Here is an 18,547-nt window from a genome sequence, read left to right as displayed (position 1 = left end):
GGAATACATAAAATACCAATCCAATATGTTAAAACATTACTAACATGATATGAGTTTGTCAATCTTAAACGTACGCTCTAATATTAATATAGTATAGATTGTTTCAAATAGATTAAAAGAACCTTCAAACTAAATCATATTAAATTACATACCATTAACAAATTAGAAGAAATTTCCAACTGTATAAGCAAAACAATTTTAGAAAAAATGATGACCAAATGATAAGCGTATGTTATAATACATTGTTTAAAATTTTCAAATTAGCCAAATTAATGGTAGCGGCTTAGCATACGTGAAGGATTATTTCTAAGGTGTATTTTGGTGACTCAAGAATAAACACCATGGAGAAGCTACAAAATCAACTTCAAAATACGCATTTTAGTGATACACGAGTCCGAGAATAATAAAAAAGTAGACTAACAAGTAAATACTCTTTAACATGACTCCTTTCAATGTAATACCAATAATAAACTTAATTTTCAAACAAACCAAGAACTAACAATTGTTTTGTTTCTATGATTTATTTTGTCAACAACCGATGTCATCTCATGTTGCTATATTTTTTTCCCTTTACTTGCTACCATCACATTAAATTACGAAGACTATCATATGTCAAATCTTCACCAATTAATTGAGCCGTTTCTACAAATGACTAGACATCATATATATATATATATATATATATATATATATATATATATATATATATATATATATATATATATATATATATATATATATGAAGACATTATTGATAAATGTGTTAACATTTGTCTAGTAAGTTTAATTTATGTAAAATGACAGTGTAAAAGAAGCTTTACATTTTTCAGCACGATAACTTTAGATAACTACCTCTCCGGCAACTTGCCAAAACAAAACTCACAGCTCGGCAAACCAACAATGGCCTGTAAATTAGTTCATAGAAACAAACCAAAGTAAAGTTAGTTATCAACAAGTGCAATGTCCACAGAAAGAAATGCCTATGATTACCATTTCCAATCCCTGCTACTCCATAAGTTATCAAAATCCTAATCCAAACTTCAACTTTCTATTTTATGCAAGCATTAACGATATAATTTTTACTTCAATGCAAATTTGGGATTTACACTTAAGGTAGTTCGGAAGGGGAAAACGAGAATCCAAAGATCTTTTGGTTTATCATACTTAAGCATCTCTGTATTCCTATTATCAAATCACATGCAGTGTTTTTAGTACAAGAAATATGAAAAAAGATTTTAAGATTTGTAAAGAAAAATGACTTTCAGAAAGTTATTTTCCATCATTTATAGCCTTGCAGGTTAAAAATATTTTCCTAGGCGGAGACGTCCTCCCAGATTCAAGCTTAACGTCAGAAAATAGTTTCACACGCATATTTTGTTTGGGCTTCTCCCAAAATCCAGCATATCATTAGCGTGTTTGCACATATTCATCCCAATAGAAAGCCTATCCACAGGTCAATCATCTCAAGATACCAAAACCCACAAATAAGCAAACTTCGAAAAGCAAAAAAATAAAAATAAAAAAAAAATAAAAAATAAAAAATAAAAATAAAAAATTCATTTAAAAAATATCAATTTCACCTTATAAACACAAAAAAGAATAAAGGAAGAGGCAAATTGTAAACCTCATTAGGTGTTTAATTACCTCTTCTTTAGGCCGGCAACAATAGATAACTTTATCGAAATCATTGAGGGTGCTTTTACCAGCATGGATTTGAAAAGTTTCGACAGGAGTACCAAGAGTGAGATTTAAGACTTTCACAGTCATCCAATATAAATAGTATGCCGTCACAGAAAAAGTCACTTTCTCAATCTTCAAAACCTTGTACTTGAAAACCTACAAGAAGAGTCACAATCAGTTAGTTGAAAATGAAGGAAGGATAGTCGGGGACTAATGATAGAAGGCAGATTAAGGTGCATACATTGCACTCTTTCTCATTATATTCCTGGATAGCACGGTTAGCCAGTTCCATCAGTAACTCAGCATTGCCATTGAAATCCTGATTTGGTGCTAATGGTCCTACTGAAGCACCAAAACTCGAACCGGGATGGTCATCAATGTCAAAATACTGTCCAAACAAGCCAACACCTAGAGTGAGTGATGAAAACTATCCAAATCATAGGGCGAATCTATAATAAATAAATTAAAGCACGAGAAGCTAAACTACTTGTCAATTAGTCTAAAGCAGAAAGGGGGGCCAACACAGCACATATTTAATGGCAAAAGAATTCCCAGATAGACTCAATGTCTTAAGATCATTGTTGGAAAATTATGGCCTTGCACATTGTCTTCTAATTTGTGCATATGTCCTGGCTTAATTTTAGCCGTTGGGGAAGCTATTTTGACTCTTAATTTTGCTGGTGGGATTCCTGCAACAGAGAGAGTACAGCTATATTGCGGAAATGGTGGAGGAATAATGTGTTCTGTTGTTCCCTGTTTTACTGAGTGCACTTTATTGGACCTTGACCCATTAACAGATAAAATTAAATAGAGACAGCTTGATACACTCCATGAGAATTTGAGACATCTTAAAGCTCATAGAAGGGGAGCTGCTGTAGCATCCTTGGTGAGCTTTGTACCTGCTTACCTTAGCTTTGGAAGGTGAAGGTTTCCATACCATTATATCTGCACTAGTGCTTGGTGCTTTGCCATTTAAGTTTCTAGCTAAGGAATGGAAGGATATACTTCGGAAAACTTGTGATGGTTGTGAAATTGAATCTTATGAGGATGAAGCATATGAAATAATCAGGTCACTGGATGTGGATTATTTACTGATTATGTTTGGAGGTGTAACTGGGAATTCATTTGATGATAATTCTTAGCCATTTGTGAGCATTCATTGGTTGACAAAACACTGGAGTATGTGAAGGCCCGGGGAATTCGTGCTATGAAATTTGCTGCAAATGGATCTGAAGAGTAGAATGCAGTCTACAAAAATCACTTCCAGCTGATCAAAGGTGTAGGTAAAAGGGGAGAATATGGAAGTCCTTCAAGTGATCGACTAGCTTATTTTTTTTATTTTTTTTGTTAAGGAGGGAAACCCGCAGCCGCTACACTTGGTACGCACTGGGTAAACCTCCCCCCTATGTAATAGCCTGCAAACCACACAGGGGAAGTAAGCCGCACTAGGTAAGCCATGTGCGACAGGCTCAACCCAGAAGACATTGAGGGGGATTCGATCCCAGGTCATCCGTATGGATGACCACCCTCCAAACCAACTGGGCAATCCCGAAGAGCTTGTGCACGTCTTTTTGAACGTCCACGTCTTTTTGGACATCAAGTGGAAGTACAACTACAGGGTAAAGAGCTTGTGCAAGTTAAAGCAGTAGGTGTGCGTGCTAACATTAGTTGTCTTTGAAGCTGAATGGCAATGGGAAAAGCCGCAGGAACTTTTCACAAACTCATGCATATCATAATTCTGGAAAATTTAGCTTGTAAAAGGCGATCTATTTTTCTTGTCACATTCATCTTTTAAAAGGAAAAGAGAGAATTTTTATTTAAAAAATTTGTATCTCGTCCAAGTATAACTGTTTTAGTCGCTCCTCCTCCTCTGTTAACGGTCTCAAGCAATATTCTCTTATCTTCGTCTCGAATGACTCACTTCCTCTCTTCCCCTCCTCTTCTAGCTGTGCAGCAATAATTTCTGTTTGCCTCTGCCTCTTTGCTGCCAACTCTTTTTCCCTCTTCTCCTCCTCCTCTTTTGATAACGGTATCACCCAATAGTACTCTTTTGATCCTAAAAGTGATTTTAGCCTCATCTCCTCAAAGGAGTAGAATTCTCTTTCCTACTCCATCTTTTCCAAAAGAAGTTATTTTTCCGGCTTCCGACGTCCTGCTTCATAGTATATATGCTCACACTAGTGCTTGGTGCTTTGCCATTTAAGTTTCTAGCTAAAGAATGGAAGGATATATTTCGAAAAACTTGTGATGCTTGTGAAATTGAATCTTATGAGGATGAAGCATATGAAATAATGAGGTCACTGGATGTGGATTATTTACTGATTATGTTTGAAGGTGTAACTGGAAATTCATTTGATGATAATTCTTTAGCCATTTGTGAAGGCCCGGGGAATTCATGCTGTGAAATTTGCTGCAAATGGATCTGAAGAGTAGAATGCAGTCTACAAAAATCATTTCCACCAGATCAACAGGTGTAGGTAAAACGGGAGCAAATGAAAGTCCTTCAAGTGATCGACTAGCTTATTTTAGTATACGTCTTTTTGGACATCAAGTGAAAGTACAAATACAGGGTAAAGAGCTTGTGCACGTTAAAGCAGAAGGTGTGCCTGCAACATTAGTTGTCTTTGAAGCTGAATGGCAATGGAAAAAGCTGCAGGAACTTTTGACAAACTCATGCATATCATAATTCTGGCATGTTATGGTAGGGAGGCAGTTCGAACGTAGAGTGTCTGAAGATGATGCTCTCAAATGTCCTGAACAGGAGAATATAATCGATGGCTACTGGAACAAAGGTTGGAATCTTGAAGCCAATGAAACATTGTTTGGAGTAAAGAGCACTTTCAATGAGGAGCTTTACACTTCAAAGGTTAAGATAGGGCACCAAATAAAGGAGTTGGAAAAAGAAACTTAAAGCATACTATGGAATTTGAATTGTTATCTCTGGATGCTACAATTACAAACAAGTATTGGGGTGCTACAAGAGAAAATTTCCCTTGTATATTTGATGGTGCTATCCAGTGCATTGTAGAGGTTGTAACAAATTTTTTTTTGAAGATTATCTAGAACATTAGAATTAGCGGAACAGGTTACAAACATCACTTCCAGCAGATCAACAAGTGTAGGTAAAAGAGGAGCATATGACAGTCCTTCAAATGATCGACTAGCTTATTTTAGCACACGTCTTTTTGGACATCAAGTGATCGACTATGGAACTTGAATTGTTATCTCTGGGTGCTACAATTACAAGCAAGTATAGGGGTGCTACGAGAGAGGATTTCCCTTGTATATTTGATGGTGCTATCCAGTGCACTGTAGAGGTTGTAACAATTTTTTTCGAAGATTATCCAGAACACTAGAATTAGCGGAACAGGTTACAAACATCACTTCCAGCAGATCAACAGGTGTAGGTAAAAGGGTAGCATATGAAAGTCCTTCAAATGATCGACTAGCTTATTTTAGCACACGTCTTTTTGGACATCAAGTGATCGACTATGGAATTTGAATTGTTATCTCTGGGTGTGCTACAATTACAAACAAGTATGGGGGTTCTAACAGAGAAAATTTCCCTCATATATTTGATGGTGCTATCCAGTGCACTATAGATTATCTAGAACATTAGAATTAGCAGAACATGTTACAATGGGTTTGCTTTAAGAAATCTGACCTAACAACATGAAATTATTATTTAGCAATATGAAGGAAAGAAAACTTTACATGGGATTGACGAGTCTGACGATTGTACGCGAGCCAAATTGGGGCAAATTCCGGGGGATGCTCCTCCTGCAAAGCGGTTTGGAATCCACTGCATTGCGAGCGCCACGCATCATCACACTTGCAATAGGGGGTTAGATACAACCCCGTGAGGCATCTTTCTTGTGCTGCAAGTTTTTCTCCCTTCTCCTCCATAGATATCACACTAGTACTCATAGTACTGTATCTCGCAAGTTGTTTTTCTTCGAAATACTGTTGCCAGAGTTCCGGGGTGGGACGAACTGTTTGCCAGTTATTGTCCTGAGGTAATGGTGCCAAGGATGGAGAGTTTCTCAGCCTTTGTGCCTGAATATTTTCAATTAGCTCCGGCTCCGTGCATATCGCCAAGATCCATCCTGGTCCACGATATGGATTAGAAGCTGAATGATCGGAACGTGGATTTTGTATCTCGTCCAAGAATGACTGTTTTAGTCGCTCCTCCTCCTCAGTTAACGGTCTCAAGCAATATTCTCTTATTTTCTTCTCGAATGACTCAGCCTCTTTGCTGCCAACTCTTTTTCCCTCTTCTCCTCCTCCTCCTCCTCCTCTTTTGATAATGGTGTCACCCAATAGTACTCTTTTGATCCTAAAAGTGATTTTAGCCTCGTCTCCTCGAAGGAGTAGAATTCTCTTTCCCACCCCATCTTTTCCAAAAGAAGTAGTTGTTCCGGCTTCCGACGTCCTGCTTCATATAATTCTAGTTGCCTCTTATGCGCCTCTCTAAAGGGTGCAAGACGACTCTCTCTATTCCTCATAGTCTCCTCTGCGTTTCCGAAGAAATATTTTAGCATCTTCTCTAAGTGTGCCTCTTTTTTCCTCTGTTTCGCTTCCTCCTCTGATCCTACATCGAAAGGTGCTTTTTGCCTCTGCTCTTCCAAATCCGATAATGAGGTCGAACGACAAATTTCTCTTTGCCTCTGCTCTGATCATTCTCTTTCTCTCTCCCTCGTTGCGTCTAGTGCTAGAATTAACACTGCCAAACAAAGTTGTTTTCGAATCTCTGCTTCCTTCTCCTTTTCTAATAACGGTGTCAATCTAGTTTCTTCTAGCCTCTTCTCCTCTCTTTCCCTCTGTCTCATTACTTCCCGTGCTAGATTTACGACTGCAAAATGAAGTTTTTCTCGCCTCTTCTCCTCCTCCTCCTCCTCTGATAACAGTATCAAACTAGTTTCGTTTTGCATCTTCTCCTCCTCCTCTGGTGTCAAACTAGGGTTTTTCTCCGATCCTTTACTAAGAAGCTTTAGGCTCTTCTGGTTCGCTGCTGTCATTGCTTTAATCGAAGCATGAAAAGAAGATTTTCCTATGCTCGTAAAAAAGTTTCTTCCCTCTTCTTCTTCTTTCTCCTCCTCTGCTAATGGTCCTTTTTGCCTTTTATAATTGTGTCAAACTAGTTTCCTTTTGCCTATTCTCCAATCCCTTTCCCAATTGATTTTGGGACTGTTTCTCTTTCTCTCTCCAGCAAATAGCGATGACCCGACCCGAACCGAAGTAGGTTGTACTCCCGAATAGGGCTGGACATAATTTGGTAAATACCGAATTACCGTACCGAAACCGAAAATTTTGGTATTTGGTATACGGTATTTTTGTATTTGGTATGGTATTTGGTTTAAGTTTTTTAAAAAATGGTATTAGGTATGGTATTTGGTATTTTAAAATAAAATATTGAAATACCGATACCGTACCGAAATATATATTATATTACACAAAACACATATTATCAATTATAACATAAATATAAAAAATCTAAAATTTTACTTTTCTTCTCTAAGTTTATCAATTAACTCTAAGCAAATAACAAGATATTTCTAATGATCAAATTTATTCTTTTATGTACAGTTTTTTATCTTTTGGTTTATATTTGCTGGTTTTGGACAAAACTTTTGTCAACAAACTTTTTTAGTTTTGTACTTTTGAGTATTTTAATTAAAAATATTACAATCTATTAATTAAGAATATTATAGTCTATGACTTTATGCACTTAGTATTCAAACCGAATAAATCGAAAGGAGAAAAATCGAATCATACCGAATTTAATTAGGTACGGTATTGGTATAGCATTTTAAGAAACCGAATATCAAAAATACCGAACCGAAATATCTAAATATCATACCGTACTAACCAACGAATACCCCTACTTTTAACCCACCCTATTATTAATTCTGAAAATTTAATTATTGAGTTTAAAGCTGAGTAATAAATTGAGTATATATTTCATTCGTTTGTTCTATTTGGGGTATAGTTGCGCCTTTTCCAAATTAGCATTGGTTTAGATAAATATTTAATAGAAGACACGAGCCTTAATTAAATTCAAATAAAAAAGAAAATGGAAAAGACTGACATCTTATTAACGACTTAAATCCAAATTAGGAAATAATAAATGGCTGGTAGTTTCTCCAAACTCAATAATAACCCAACACTATCATGTAATTTTTTATTTGTTCTAAGTAACTTATGTGAAGATTAAAAAACTCATTTTCTATATCCTATCGAAGATTCCACATTTTATAGCTTCACATAACAAGTTATAATCAGTACGTAGTCAGTTGTTCTTTATAAAATTTACAAGAACGAGTGTGAAACATTTACATATTTCACTGATGAAGGATTGGCTATGATTGTTACTCGTATTGAGATCTTAAGAAATTTTTTTCAAGTATAATTGAATTATTCTAAGTGAGGAGATATTGCTATTGTTTTTGAAATGGTGATTCTATATATAAGTTGATTTTTCTCATTATTATAAAGGCTAATGAGATTTTTAGGCTTGTGGTAAGAGGTTTTAAAGTACGTTCTTGAAAGCACAAATATTCGGTAGCCTTATTTGATTTTAATGAATTTACAGTTGCGAAGGAACATGTTAACACTATGCGAGATGTTTCTACTAATGCACCTTTACTAACTTTTTCTCAAAAAAATGTATTATTTTATGTAATGCATGTTTGAATCAAAAGACTGGCAAAGCGAGTATTGGAATGATAGTCTTTGTAGCCATAAGTTAGCTAAATTTTCTTTGACAAATTCCCTATTTGGGTTGTAAATGAGGCTTCAATCTTGTTTTGTATCGTTGACTATTAGGTTTGATTAATGCAAACTTTATTTTCCCGAGAAAAAAAAATTGCCATGCCGTGTAATTAGTAGTTTTGAGAGTTTAAATAATTTATTTTCTCCTTTACTTGTATGGTGGATTAATATAGTACGTAAAGTTAATATAGTACGTAAAGTTCAAATACAAATGGTCTAAGCTTGATCTTCAACTTATGACATTTTAATATAGTACGTAAAATTCAAATATGATGGTAATTAATACTAGGTGAAATTAGCTTTTACGTTTTTATGTGATAAATTTCTGGTTATTATGTTTATTGATCGTTATTGTTTTTTCTGGCAATTAGCTCATGTTAGTTTTGTGTTGTTGCCAGCTCCATCTACTTATTGTAAATCATGTTTTGTGTGTCGATAGATAATGAGTCCTCAAGTAATTACTATTAAACATTTCAAAGAAATTTGGGATCCGAATAATTTTTTTTGGGCTTCCCGAATTGAAGCCTTACATTCCTTTTCATTTAATTAGCAAATATACCGTAAACTAAGATTTTAGTCCCAAGAGAAATTGAAACACAATGTCATCTTTTATCTGGAATTGAAGTCATCTTTTTCACCTTGTTTCTTTTCTAAAAAAATTTAGATATATTTTTATTCGAGAAAGCTTGATGTAGTACGTTTAAGATCCTAAAACAACAACCGTGGTTGCTTAACATTGTTTCAAAGAAGAACATACATGACCACCTATTAAATGTAATTAAAAAAAAGAATCTTATTATTTCCTTACCTTTATAAACTAAAGAACATGGGATTAAAACGAATTTTGAGGTTGCATGTGAAATAAAATTAAAGTCGTTTGTTCGGTATTGTGCATGTTGTCAACTGCCTCTAAGATTGTCTTATTTCAATTCAGAGGTTAATTTCTCAAATAGTCATTTCACTTATGATTTTTTTAAAAGGTTATTAACATAATTTTTATTTTAAACCACTTAAATTACGATTAGTTGCTCAAATAAGTTAGTCACATAAAATCTAGAATCAATATTGAAATTGTAAAAGATTAGCTTACTTAATTTTGTAGAAAAATCGTAAACTTGATGACCAGTTGAGAAATAAAATGATCCTTTATTTTATTTTATTTTTACAGAAATTGGGTTTGACGGATGATGGCAGCCAAAGGTTGTAACGGTCGTTACTGTACTTTTTGGGTCAAGTATTTTCTTAACTTTTTAATAACCATGAGCAACAAGAAGGCATCCAAGCCACCAAAAAATTGGAGGACACATGGCATTTATCAGATATTGCATTGAGTTTTACCGGAGGAAAATTAATTGGAACTAATCCCACCCCTAATTACATGACCAATAGCATTATCGATTTTTCTACCAAGTGATGAGGAACACAATCCTGCAGAAAGACGAATAATAATAATAGCAAAGACGAATAATAATAATAATAATAATAGCAATGGAAGGCCATAAATTGAATTTTATTGTTGAAATATTACACGTATGATATTTTCTCTTAGAATTTGAATGAATGAAACTCTCATAGATAAACATCCCCGGTGTAAGGGGTTGACGACGTTAATAACCTGGAGCATTCAGCTCAATAAAAGAATTACTATGAGAGAGAGTTTGAATCGCCCATAAAACACATGATTCTTATGCACGTCAATATATTTTAAAATTATTGTTTTGAAAAAGAACAAATCTGTATCCAACTTACTCGTAAATCAATATACTTGCACGAACAATTGTATTCATTCACATAACTCATATTCCTGCAATGTATGCAGTCCCTCTAAAAATTGAAGCAATTATCGAATGCGTAGGGAATCCCTCCGACGTGGATTGGAAAGTATTCAATCATCTCTTGCTTGGAAAGATCAGGTGCAATCCCATCAGGATCCTCCACTAACACCAAATAGTAAGTATTGCACTAAGGGAGAATGCAACGCATGAGTCTGTTATATTAAAAAGACCATAGGATTCGGGATTCACTTTTAAGGATGTGAACGGGATGCTTTATCTCTTTTTATGAAAATTGGTTAAGAAATATGAAAATATGGTAGAGTGTAGTAGTTTAATTACTGCAAACTACTAAACTCACATAATTTATCATTTTTTTAAAGTAATATATTTTTTATAAGACATAAACTTTTAACTTCATATGATAATATTATTATTTATTTTAGTAAGAGTTAATTTAAGCTAATAAGATATTAGCCATGTGTTTGTAATACATTATCTTTGATCTTGTTGTAAAATACTTTATTTATTAATATGAAGATTTGAGTAGTTTCATTCAAAGTTATAAAACACTTTTAATGTTAAAAAATAGGCAATATTCTTTCTTTCTTTCTTTTTTAATAAAAATGTTTGCACTTAATTCTTTTTTTTACAAAATACAAAATTATCTAAGAAAAGCTAAAATCATAAAATCTACTATTAAGCCTAAAGCAAAGATTTTACTGGCCTCCCTTGAGCTATTCCATTCAGTTATAAAATTTAATAAAATACTATATATTCGTTTGATTCGATTCTTCTCTTTTTCAATTTTCGGTTCGATTTTTCTCTTTTTAACTTTGCGTTTATTCGTTCGTTTCTTCTATTTAGGTATAGTTGTGCTTTTCCAAATTAGCATTGGTTTAGATAAATATACAATCAAACGCACAACCATTACTTAAATTCAAATAAATTTTTTTGAAAAGATTGACATCTTATTAAATACTCAAATCCAAATTAGGGAAATATAATTGACTGGTTGTTGTCTCCGAACTTAATAATAACCCAACACTATCATATAATTTTTTATTTGTTGTAAGTCACTACACTTTACGTGAAGATTGAAAATCTCATTTTCTATCCTATCGAAGATTCCACATTTTGTAGCTTTATATAACAAGTTATAATCAGTAGTCAGCTGTTCATTATAAAATTTTACAAGAACGAGTATGAAACATTTACATATTTCACTAGGTGAAATTAACTTTCACGTTTTTATGTGAAAAATTTATGCTTATTATGTTCGTAATTGTTTTTTCTGGCAATTAGCCCCTACTAGTTTTGTGGTGTTGCCAGTTCCATCTCTTATTGTAAATCATGTTTGGTGTGTTGTTGATATTCGTTAATTAGATCATTACTCCTCAAGTAATTACTATTAACTACTGATAAGAAATTTGGGACCTGAATAATATTTGGTATTATCACTTTTAGCCCGTCAGAAACTATTTACATTCAGTAGTCGGAAAAGTGTATAAAATTTATATAATTTTTGTATATAACATACAAAATGTGTGTGTGTATATATATATATATATATATATATATATATATATATATATAAAGAATAAACAAAAATATACATATTTTAGCTATTATTTTGATAGCGGTTATACAGTGTCATTTTATTTTTGGCTTCTTGAATTGAATCCTTACATTCCGTTTCTTTTAATTAGGAAATATACCGTAAACTAAGATTTTAGTCCTGAGAGAAATTGAAATGTAATGTCATATATATGAATCTTAAAAAACATGTGATCATTTCATATAGGAATGATGATACTTCGGATCATGTAATGTTTATTTAATTATTTCAAAACAAAAGAGAAAAAACCCTTTAGAGCGTTCTTCCGTAGAACATGTATAAACTTCCAGTAATCCACATTTGAAGATTCAAAAAATTACTGAAATGTCACATTTAAACACGCCTACCAGAATTTTGAAGTACCTGTTAGAAATTTGAAGCATAAAAAAATAGGGAACTTTACATAACTGTCACAGTTTAAAATAAATATAACAAATTCTTAGCGTGAAACTCAATATTACAGTTGTAGCAGGAAAATATTTATATTTATAGCACACAGTTCCATTAAAATAGGAATATTATTTATTAATCCCTAAACATAAGCAATTTGAATGGAAAGTCAATAATTCTTTGAACAAAAAAACTTTTTTTCTCTTTATCTATTAGCTTTCCTTCTTTTTCTTCATCTTCTTAATTTTATTTTCTGCCGAAACCAATATATTTTCTAAATTTGTTCCATTCGTTTTCTTTTTAATTATCTTTCTTAAGTTTTTCTCTTCCTTCTTTCTTTCTTTCTTAACATAAAGATCTTACTTCGATAATAATATATGTTAATATATACAAAACGTATAAATAAAATATATACATTGAATTAACATATATAAAATATACAAAAAATATACATAAAAATATATCTTCAATTAAGATGACACGTAGACATGTGAAATATACATAAACAAATATATCTTAAATTTAATTAAAATGGCATATAAATACACAAAAAAAATATACATAAAAAATACATCCTGAATTAAAATGGCACTTGACATATAAAATATAGTTGAAATATACATTAAAAATACATCTTAAAATAAGATGGCACTTCACAAATAAATATACAAAAATTATATACATAAAAATATATTTTGAATTAAATTGATACTTGATATACAAAGTATAAAAGACGTATAAATCAATACATCTTGAATTTAGGTGGCATTCACATATGCATTAGATTTTCAAAAATGGAGTGAAGAAGATGAATGTTGGAAAAGGAGAATGGAGATGGACAAAAAAAATTACTTCCTGTAATTAGTGTGTCAATTAACTTATTAAATGTTGAGCTTAATTTTTATAATATGCTAATAATGAAAAAAAGAAAGTGCTCTTTATAGAATAAACAATAATTGATGCTATTTTTTAAAATAATAGTTAAAAAAGGATCAAGCGTGTAAAAAAGCCAAAACATTATGATGATTATCAGAATTTTTACCCACAATGCTGAAAATTTTAATTATGGTGATTTAGAAAAATTTTAACGAGCGAACTGTAAAATTATGGTGGGGCTTTTTCTCCAAACTTATGTTACCGGGGTCAAAAAAATCAATAGTGACACCAAAATTTCTTATTTATGTCATTCTCCCCAGCATGAATGGTTCTGTGATTTTGTTCATATCACCATTACTGGACATCATTAAATATTTACGGTCCATCTTTTATCAGCTTTTCTTATTGGTTGTAGAAAGGAGACTGGGCTAAGTGGACATACTGGTTAAAATTTGAAAAAATGACACTATTTAACCACTCTCATAGCAATAACCAAAAAAAAATATACTGTTTTTTTTCCCATTATAGTTGGGCTATGGATATCAAAGTAGTAATAGTGTCAATTAGTCACATTTTTAGTTCATGCAATTGAAAAAACAGCCACTATAATAAAGTTTTAAATTCCACATATAACACTCTAGATCAATACAATGGTTATTTTATAATTATAGGAGCCGAAAAGTGGTCATTTGTGAATTTTAGCTCAACTGAGAGCTGGTTTGGTGTCTCTTGTTTTTGACTGCTAGATTTTGGTATTCTTTGATCCTTCCGACCAAACAATCCTTTACAGATTGACTGAAGTACAACACCAACAACAACAGACACAGTATAATTTTACAAGTGGGATCTGGAGAGAGTAGTATTATACAGATCTTATTCCTACATTTAATAAGACAGAGAGACTGTTTCCGCAAGAATCTCGACTCAGAAAAAGGAAGGAGCAACAACAAGCCAATCACTCAAAAAACCGAAATGAACATACAAGACTAGCATTAAGTATTGCAATCAGAAAATCGAAGCGAAAGAGGCGACAAATAATAACAGAAATCTAAGAGTAAGAAATTACAATACTAACATTAGGTAATGCACTACATTACTGGCAAGAGCAAGAACAATGTTCGGCTACCTAACCCTCTACCTTAATCTTCAACCTCCACACCTTTTTATCCAAGGTCATGTCTTCGGTTGAGCTGGAGCATCGTCATGTCTCGCTTAATCACCTCTCCCCAATACTTCTTTGGTCTACCTCTACCTCTCCTAAGGCCCTCTAAGTTCTCTCACACTTCCTCAAAGGAGCATCAGTGCCTCTCCTCTTCACATGTCTGAGTCATCTAAATCTTGTTTTCCGCATTTTGTCCTCCCAAGGGCCACACTCACCTTACTCCAAATAAGTCCATTCATAATTCTATCTAATCTGATATACCCGCACATCCATGTCAACATCTATTTCTGAGTCATCAAAGTATTTTAAAAGATAAGGCCTTTACTTGGCACTTCAACAGAGAATAGCACATAAGCTGGAACGTTATCCTCTACATCACACGTTATCCCACTCAAATAATATCGGTGGTACTCAACATCAAGTGCCAACACAACACTACTTGTCACATACATTAATTTAGACTTGTCTATTGTGACAAATAATCATCTTTTATATCACCAATATTTTTAAGGAAAAAGATCTCCCTAGTTTCTCTACCAAAAAATTAATGGGGAAACAAAATCTTGAAGACAGGCAAACAATTATAGCAATGAAAGGCCATCCTGGTACAGGAAAAAGCACATTACCCCACTCCCTAGCTAAAATCATTAAATTCCCACTTATAGACGAAGACCATTTTCGAGTTTGCACTAAACCTCTTCAACAAGCCCTAATGCTATCCTCCCCTAATACAACGATTAACCTTTTAAATGAACTTTCTTATGATGCAATGTGGTATGCTGCTTCCACACAACTCGACTTAGGCCTCAACGTAATTGTAGTGTCACCATTGTCTCGTTTGTCACGTTTTGAAAGGCTAACTAAACTTGGTGAAAATTCTGGTGCAAGAATTGTTATTGTTGAGTGTAAGCCTAAAGATTTGGATTTGTGAAAGTTGAGAATTGAGCATAGGGCTAAGTTTGAAAGTTCGAGTGCATGGCATAAACCAGCTACGTGGGAAGATATGGAAAAGTTGTTTGAAACATGTTGTGATTATGATGTTGGAGTGGTTTCAAAAATTGTTGTGGATACTACTTCTGCTCAAGGTGTTGAAGGGTTGGTTGATTCTGTATTAGAGTTTTTAGATTCTAATTGTTATATTAGAGCTAATGATGCTAAAGTTATTTCTTCTTGAAATCTTCTCTTTAATAGACGATAGACTGATATTGAAAATTTTCAGTATTCAAGACCATAACTAATACTTTAGTTTCTTTTCAGTTTCGATTTATTCGTTTTAATTTGATTGGTACTAAATGGTCTATTTGATGATATTGAAAAAATTCAGTATTCAACACCACAACTAATACTTTAGTTTCTTTTCAGTTTTGATTTATTCGGTTTAATTTGATTGGTACTGGACGACATTGAAAATTTTCGGTATTCAATGTAAAGGATGACTGTCTTATGTACTCTGGAATATGGAATATATTGTATATATACATGTTGTAAATCATTGTTTTGATTATTTTAAAGAAAACACAGGCACATGTTGTAAATCATTGTTTTGATTATTTTAAAGAAAACACAGGCACATAGTTGGGGCCGATCGTGCTCTTCTCCACCATGCCAATGTTCCATCTAAGTTTTGGACTAACGCATTTGAGACTGCTGTCATAATCTATGCCCCTTTCGTGTGTTATTTCATACTAATTCAGATTACTTTATCTTATGTGTTTTTGGTTGCTTATGCTTTTCATGGCTTCGGCCTTACACAAAGGACATACACTCTCCACGATCTAAGCCTTTGTATATTTCTGGGATATAGTAAGCTGCACAAGGGGTACAAATGCTTTGATATAGCCTCATCAAAAAATTTTGTTTCCTGTCATATAATTTTTGATGAATCTAACTTTCCATTTGCTTCATAAGATGTCGTAGTGCCTATTTCATCAATCAATGGAACTCCAAACCCATTAGTTGTCAATGTACCACTTCACAAGCCCATATCACCTCTCACCAACTTCACCTTCGGAGCAATCCAACATCTTGACAAGTCATTCTTCACCAACCTTATCTACATGCCTTATACCTTTGCCTGATGTTACTACTCCAGATGGACACTCTATGCCTGATGTTACTGCTCCAGATGGACACTCTATATTGGCTGCTCGTTCCTCTCCTATTGGTATCCCTTCCTGTGTTGATTCTCCACAGGATATTCCTCTTGATACGCTGCCTTGTCATCATGGTGTCTCATCTTCCGTAGTTAAACTTGTACACCATATGATTACTCAAGCAAAAATAGGCTCGTTGAAACCTAAACAACCTTTTTCCTTAATGGCAACTACTTTACCTTCTACTGAGCCCTCTTGTTAGTCACATGCTGCTAAAGATTCAAACTAGCGTAGAGCCATGACTGATGAATATAATGCATTGATTCAAAATGGAACTTGGAAGCTTGTCCCACCTTCTCCTTCACAAAATATCCTTGGATGCTTTGGGTCTATAAAACACACTACAAAAAAGTTGAAATTAACTACGAACGTCGTCGCTAATCTGTCGCTAAAACGCTCGTAGCTAGCAAAATTTCTTGATAATCCATTGCTAATCCGTCGCTAAATGAGATTAACGACGAATTTTATTGTTTAGCTATAGAATTTGTCCGTCGCTAAAACCTGATTTTTTAGTAGTGAACAAAGTTGAAGGCGGATGGTTCACTTTATCGCTACAAAGCAAGGCTTGTTGCTAAAGGCTATCATCAACGTCCTGGAGATGATTATATTGATAAGTTCAGTCCAGTTGTTAAGCCTGCAACTATTCGATTGCTCCTCTCCCTAGTTGTGACTTATCATTGTTATGCTACTCAATTGGATATCTCCGATGCTTTTCTTCGTGGTCATCTAGATGAGGTGGTTTACATGTCCCAACCTCCGGGCTTTGTTGACCCGACACGACCAGACCATGTTTGCCTGTTAAAAAGCTCTCTTTATGGTCTAAAACAGGATCCTAGAATGTGGAATCGTTATCTAATTGATGCCTTGACTTCCTCTGGTTTCTTGGGTTCCAAACTGATAGCTCTTTGTACTAAAAGTCTACTGCTGGACTGAAAATTTTCTGCCTCATCTATGTGGATGATATCCTAGTCTTGGGCTCTAATTCTACTCTTGTTAAGACATTAGTTGCTCAATTACATGTTCGTTTCGCAGTGAAAGACTTGGTCAGACCTTCATATTTCTTAGGAATTGAGGCACGCTGGGTGAAAGATGGTCTTCATTTGTCTCAAGGTAAATATTGTTCTGACCTTCTCAAACGAGCTCAAATGGACTCTTGCAGTAGCTTGTCTACACCAGCTTCCGCTACAAACTAATAATGGCTGATTACTGCTTACTCTAAGATTCCTTACTACTGTAGAATTCTATTTTGTAGTTACTGATTTTTAGGAATTTGTTGTAACTCAGTCATCCTATTTAGGCTCTTTTCTGATAGGTATTATCTTTCAAGTTTATCTTGTTGCTGCATCTGCTGTACATATCTGTATAAATGGTCTGCCATACAATCAAATAACATCGCAGTATTTTTCATCTTCCATCGCAGTAAATGGTCTGCCATGATATCAGAGCGATACTAAACTCCCACGAGTCGATCCTCTATTTTTTTCCGCCCAACCACTGAAATGACTGCCAATATTTGTATGACCAATGCTGATGGAGTCAACAACACCATTACTATTGTCCAATTCAATCACCTTACGCAACTGCCCATAAAATTAACTGGCAGTCACAATTTCTCCTTGTGGCTCAAGTTTCAATGCTTATGCGTGGTCACAATCTCTATGGGCATCTCGATGGCTCCATCTCTGCCCCTACACGCACCATCTCTCAAAGCAATCAAGATGTGGATAACCCTACATTTGTTCCCTAGTGTCGCCAAGATCAGTTAATTCAAAATGCTATCTTGGCCTCTGTTGATCCTACACTTGCCCCTATTGTTGCTGTTGTAGTCTCCGCCAAAGCTGCCTGGGATGCTTTGCATACTGCGTATGCAAACAAATCTCAAACAAGAATTTTTCGCTTGCGAGATCGATTGGCTCGCCTCACTAAAGACTCTCGTCCAGTCACCGATTATCTTCATCAAGTTCGATCGATTTGTGATGAACATGCAATTGTTGATGCCCATGTATCAAACGCCGAACTCATCGTTAAAATACTCAGTGGACTCGGATCTTAATTTCGCAAACTCTCTGCTGCCATTTGTGCACGGGATTCTACAATTTCCTATGAAGAGCTTTATAAAAATCTT

At 34.1% G+C, this 18,547-nt stretch overlaps 1 protein-coding gene across 1 annotated transcript; it reads right to left on the bottom strand.

The window, feature by feature from the left end:
• Nucleotides 1-760: 760 nt before the first annotated feature.
• On the bottom strand, nucleotides 761-6,826 carry LOC107802158 (uncharacterized). The gene is made up of 4 exons (XM_016625606.2): nucleotides 5,395-6,826; nucleotides 1,922-2,068; nucleotides 1,645-1,836; nucleotides 761-905 (listed from the first exon to the last, which is right to left on the bottom strand). Exons 1-4 carry the CDS (start codon nucleotides 5,605-5,607, stop codon nucleotides 849-851), a joined length of 609 nt encoding a protein of 202 aa, XP_016481092.1. The 5' UTR covers nucleotides 5,608-6,826; the 3' UTR covers nucleotides 761-848.
• Nucleotides 6,827-18,547: the final 11,721 nt, after the last annotated feature.

The sequence above is a fragment of the Nicotiana tabacum genome, chromosome 13 (assembly GCF_000715075.1).
Source record: "Nicotiana tabacum cultivar K326 chromosome 13, ASM71507v2, whole genome shotgun sequence".
In the NCBI taxonomy this organism is placed as follows: domain Eukaryota; kingdom Viridiplantae; phylum Streptophyta; class Magnoliopsida; order Solanales; family Solanaceae; genus Nicotiana; species Nicotiana tabacum.
The sequence above is the reverse complement of the archived record's forward strand: the minus strand, read 5'-3'. Positions and strand labels throughout refer to the sequence as shown.

Excerpts from the sequence above, each read along its gene's own strand:
- LOC107802158 (XM_016625606.2), bottom strand. The coding sequence starts at position 5,607 with ATGAGTACTAGTGTGATATCTATGGAGGAGAAGGGAGAAAAACTTGCA. Across the intron at positions 2,069-5,394 it reads GTCAGACTCGTCAATCCCAT|TATTTTGACATTGATGACCA; the intron begins GTAAAGTTTTCT and ends TTGTTTGGACAG. Across the intron at positions 906-1,644 it reads GTTGCCGGCCTAAAGAAGAG|GCCATTGTTGGTTTGCCGAG; the intron begins GTAATTAAACAC and ends ACTAATTTACAG.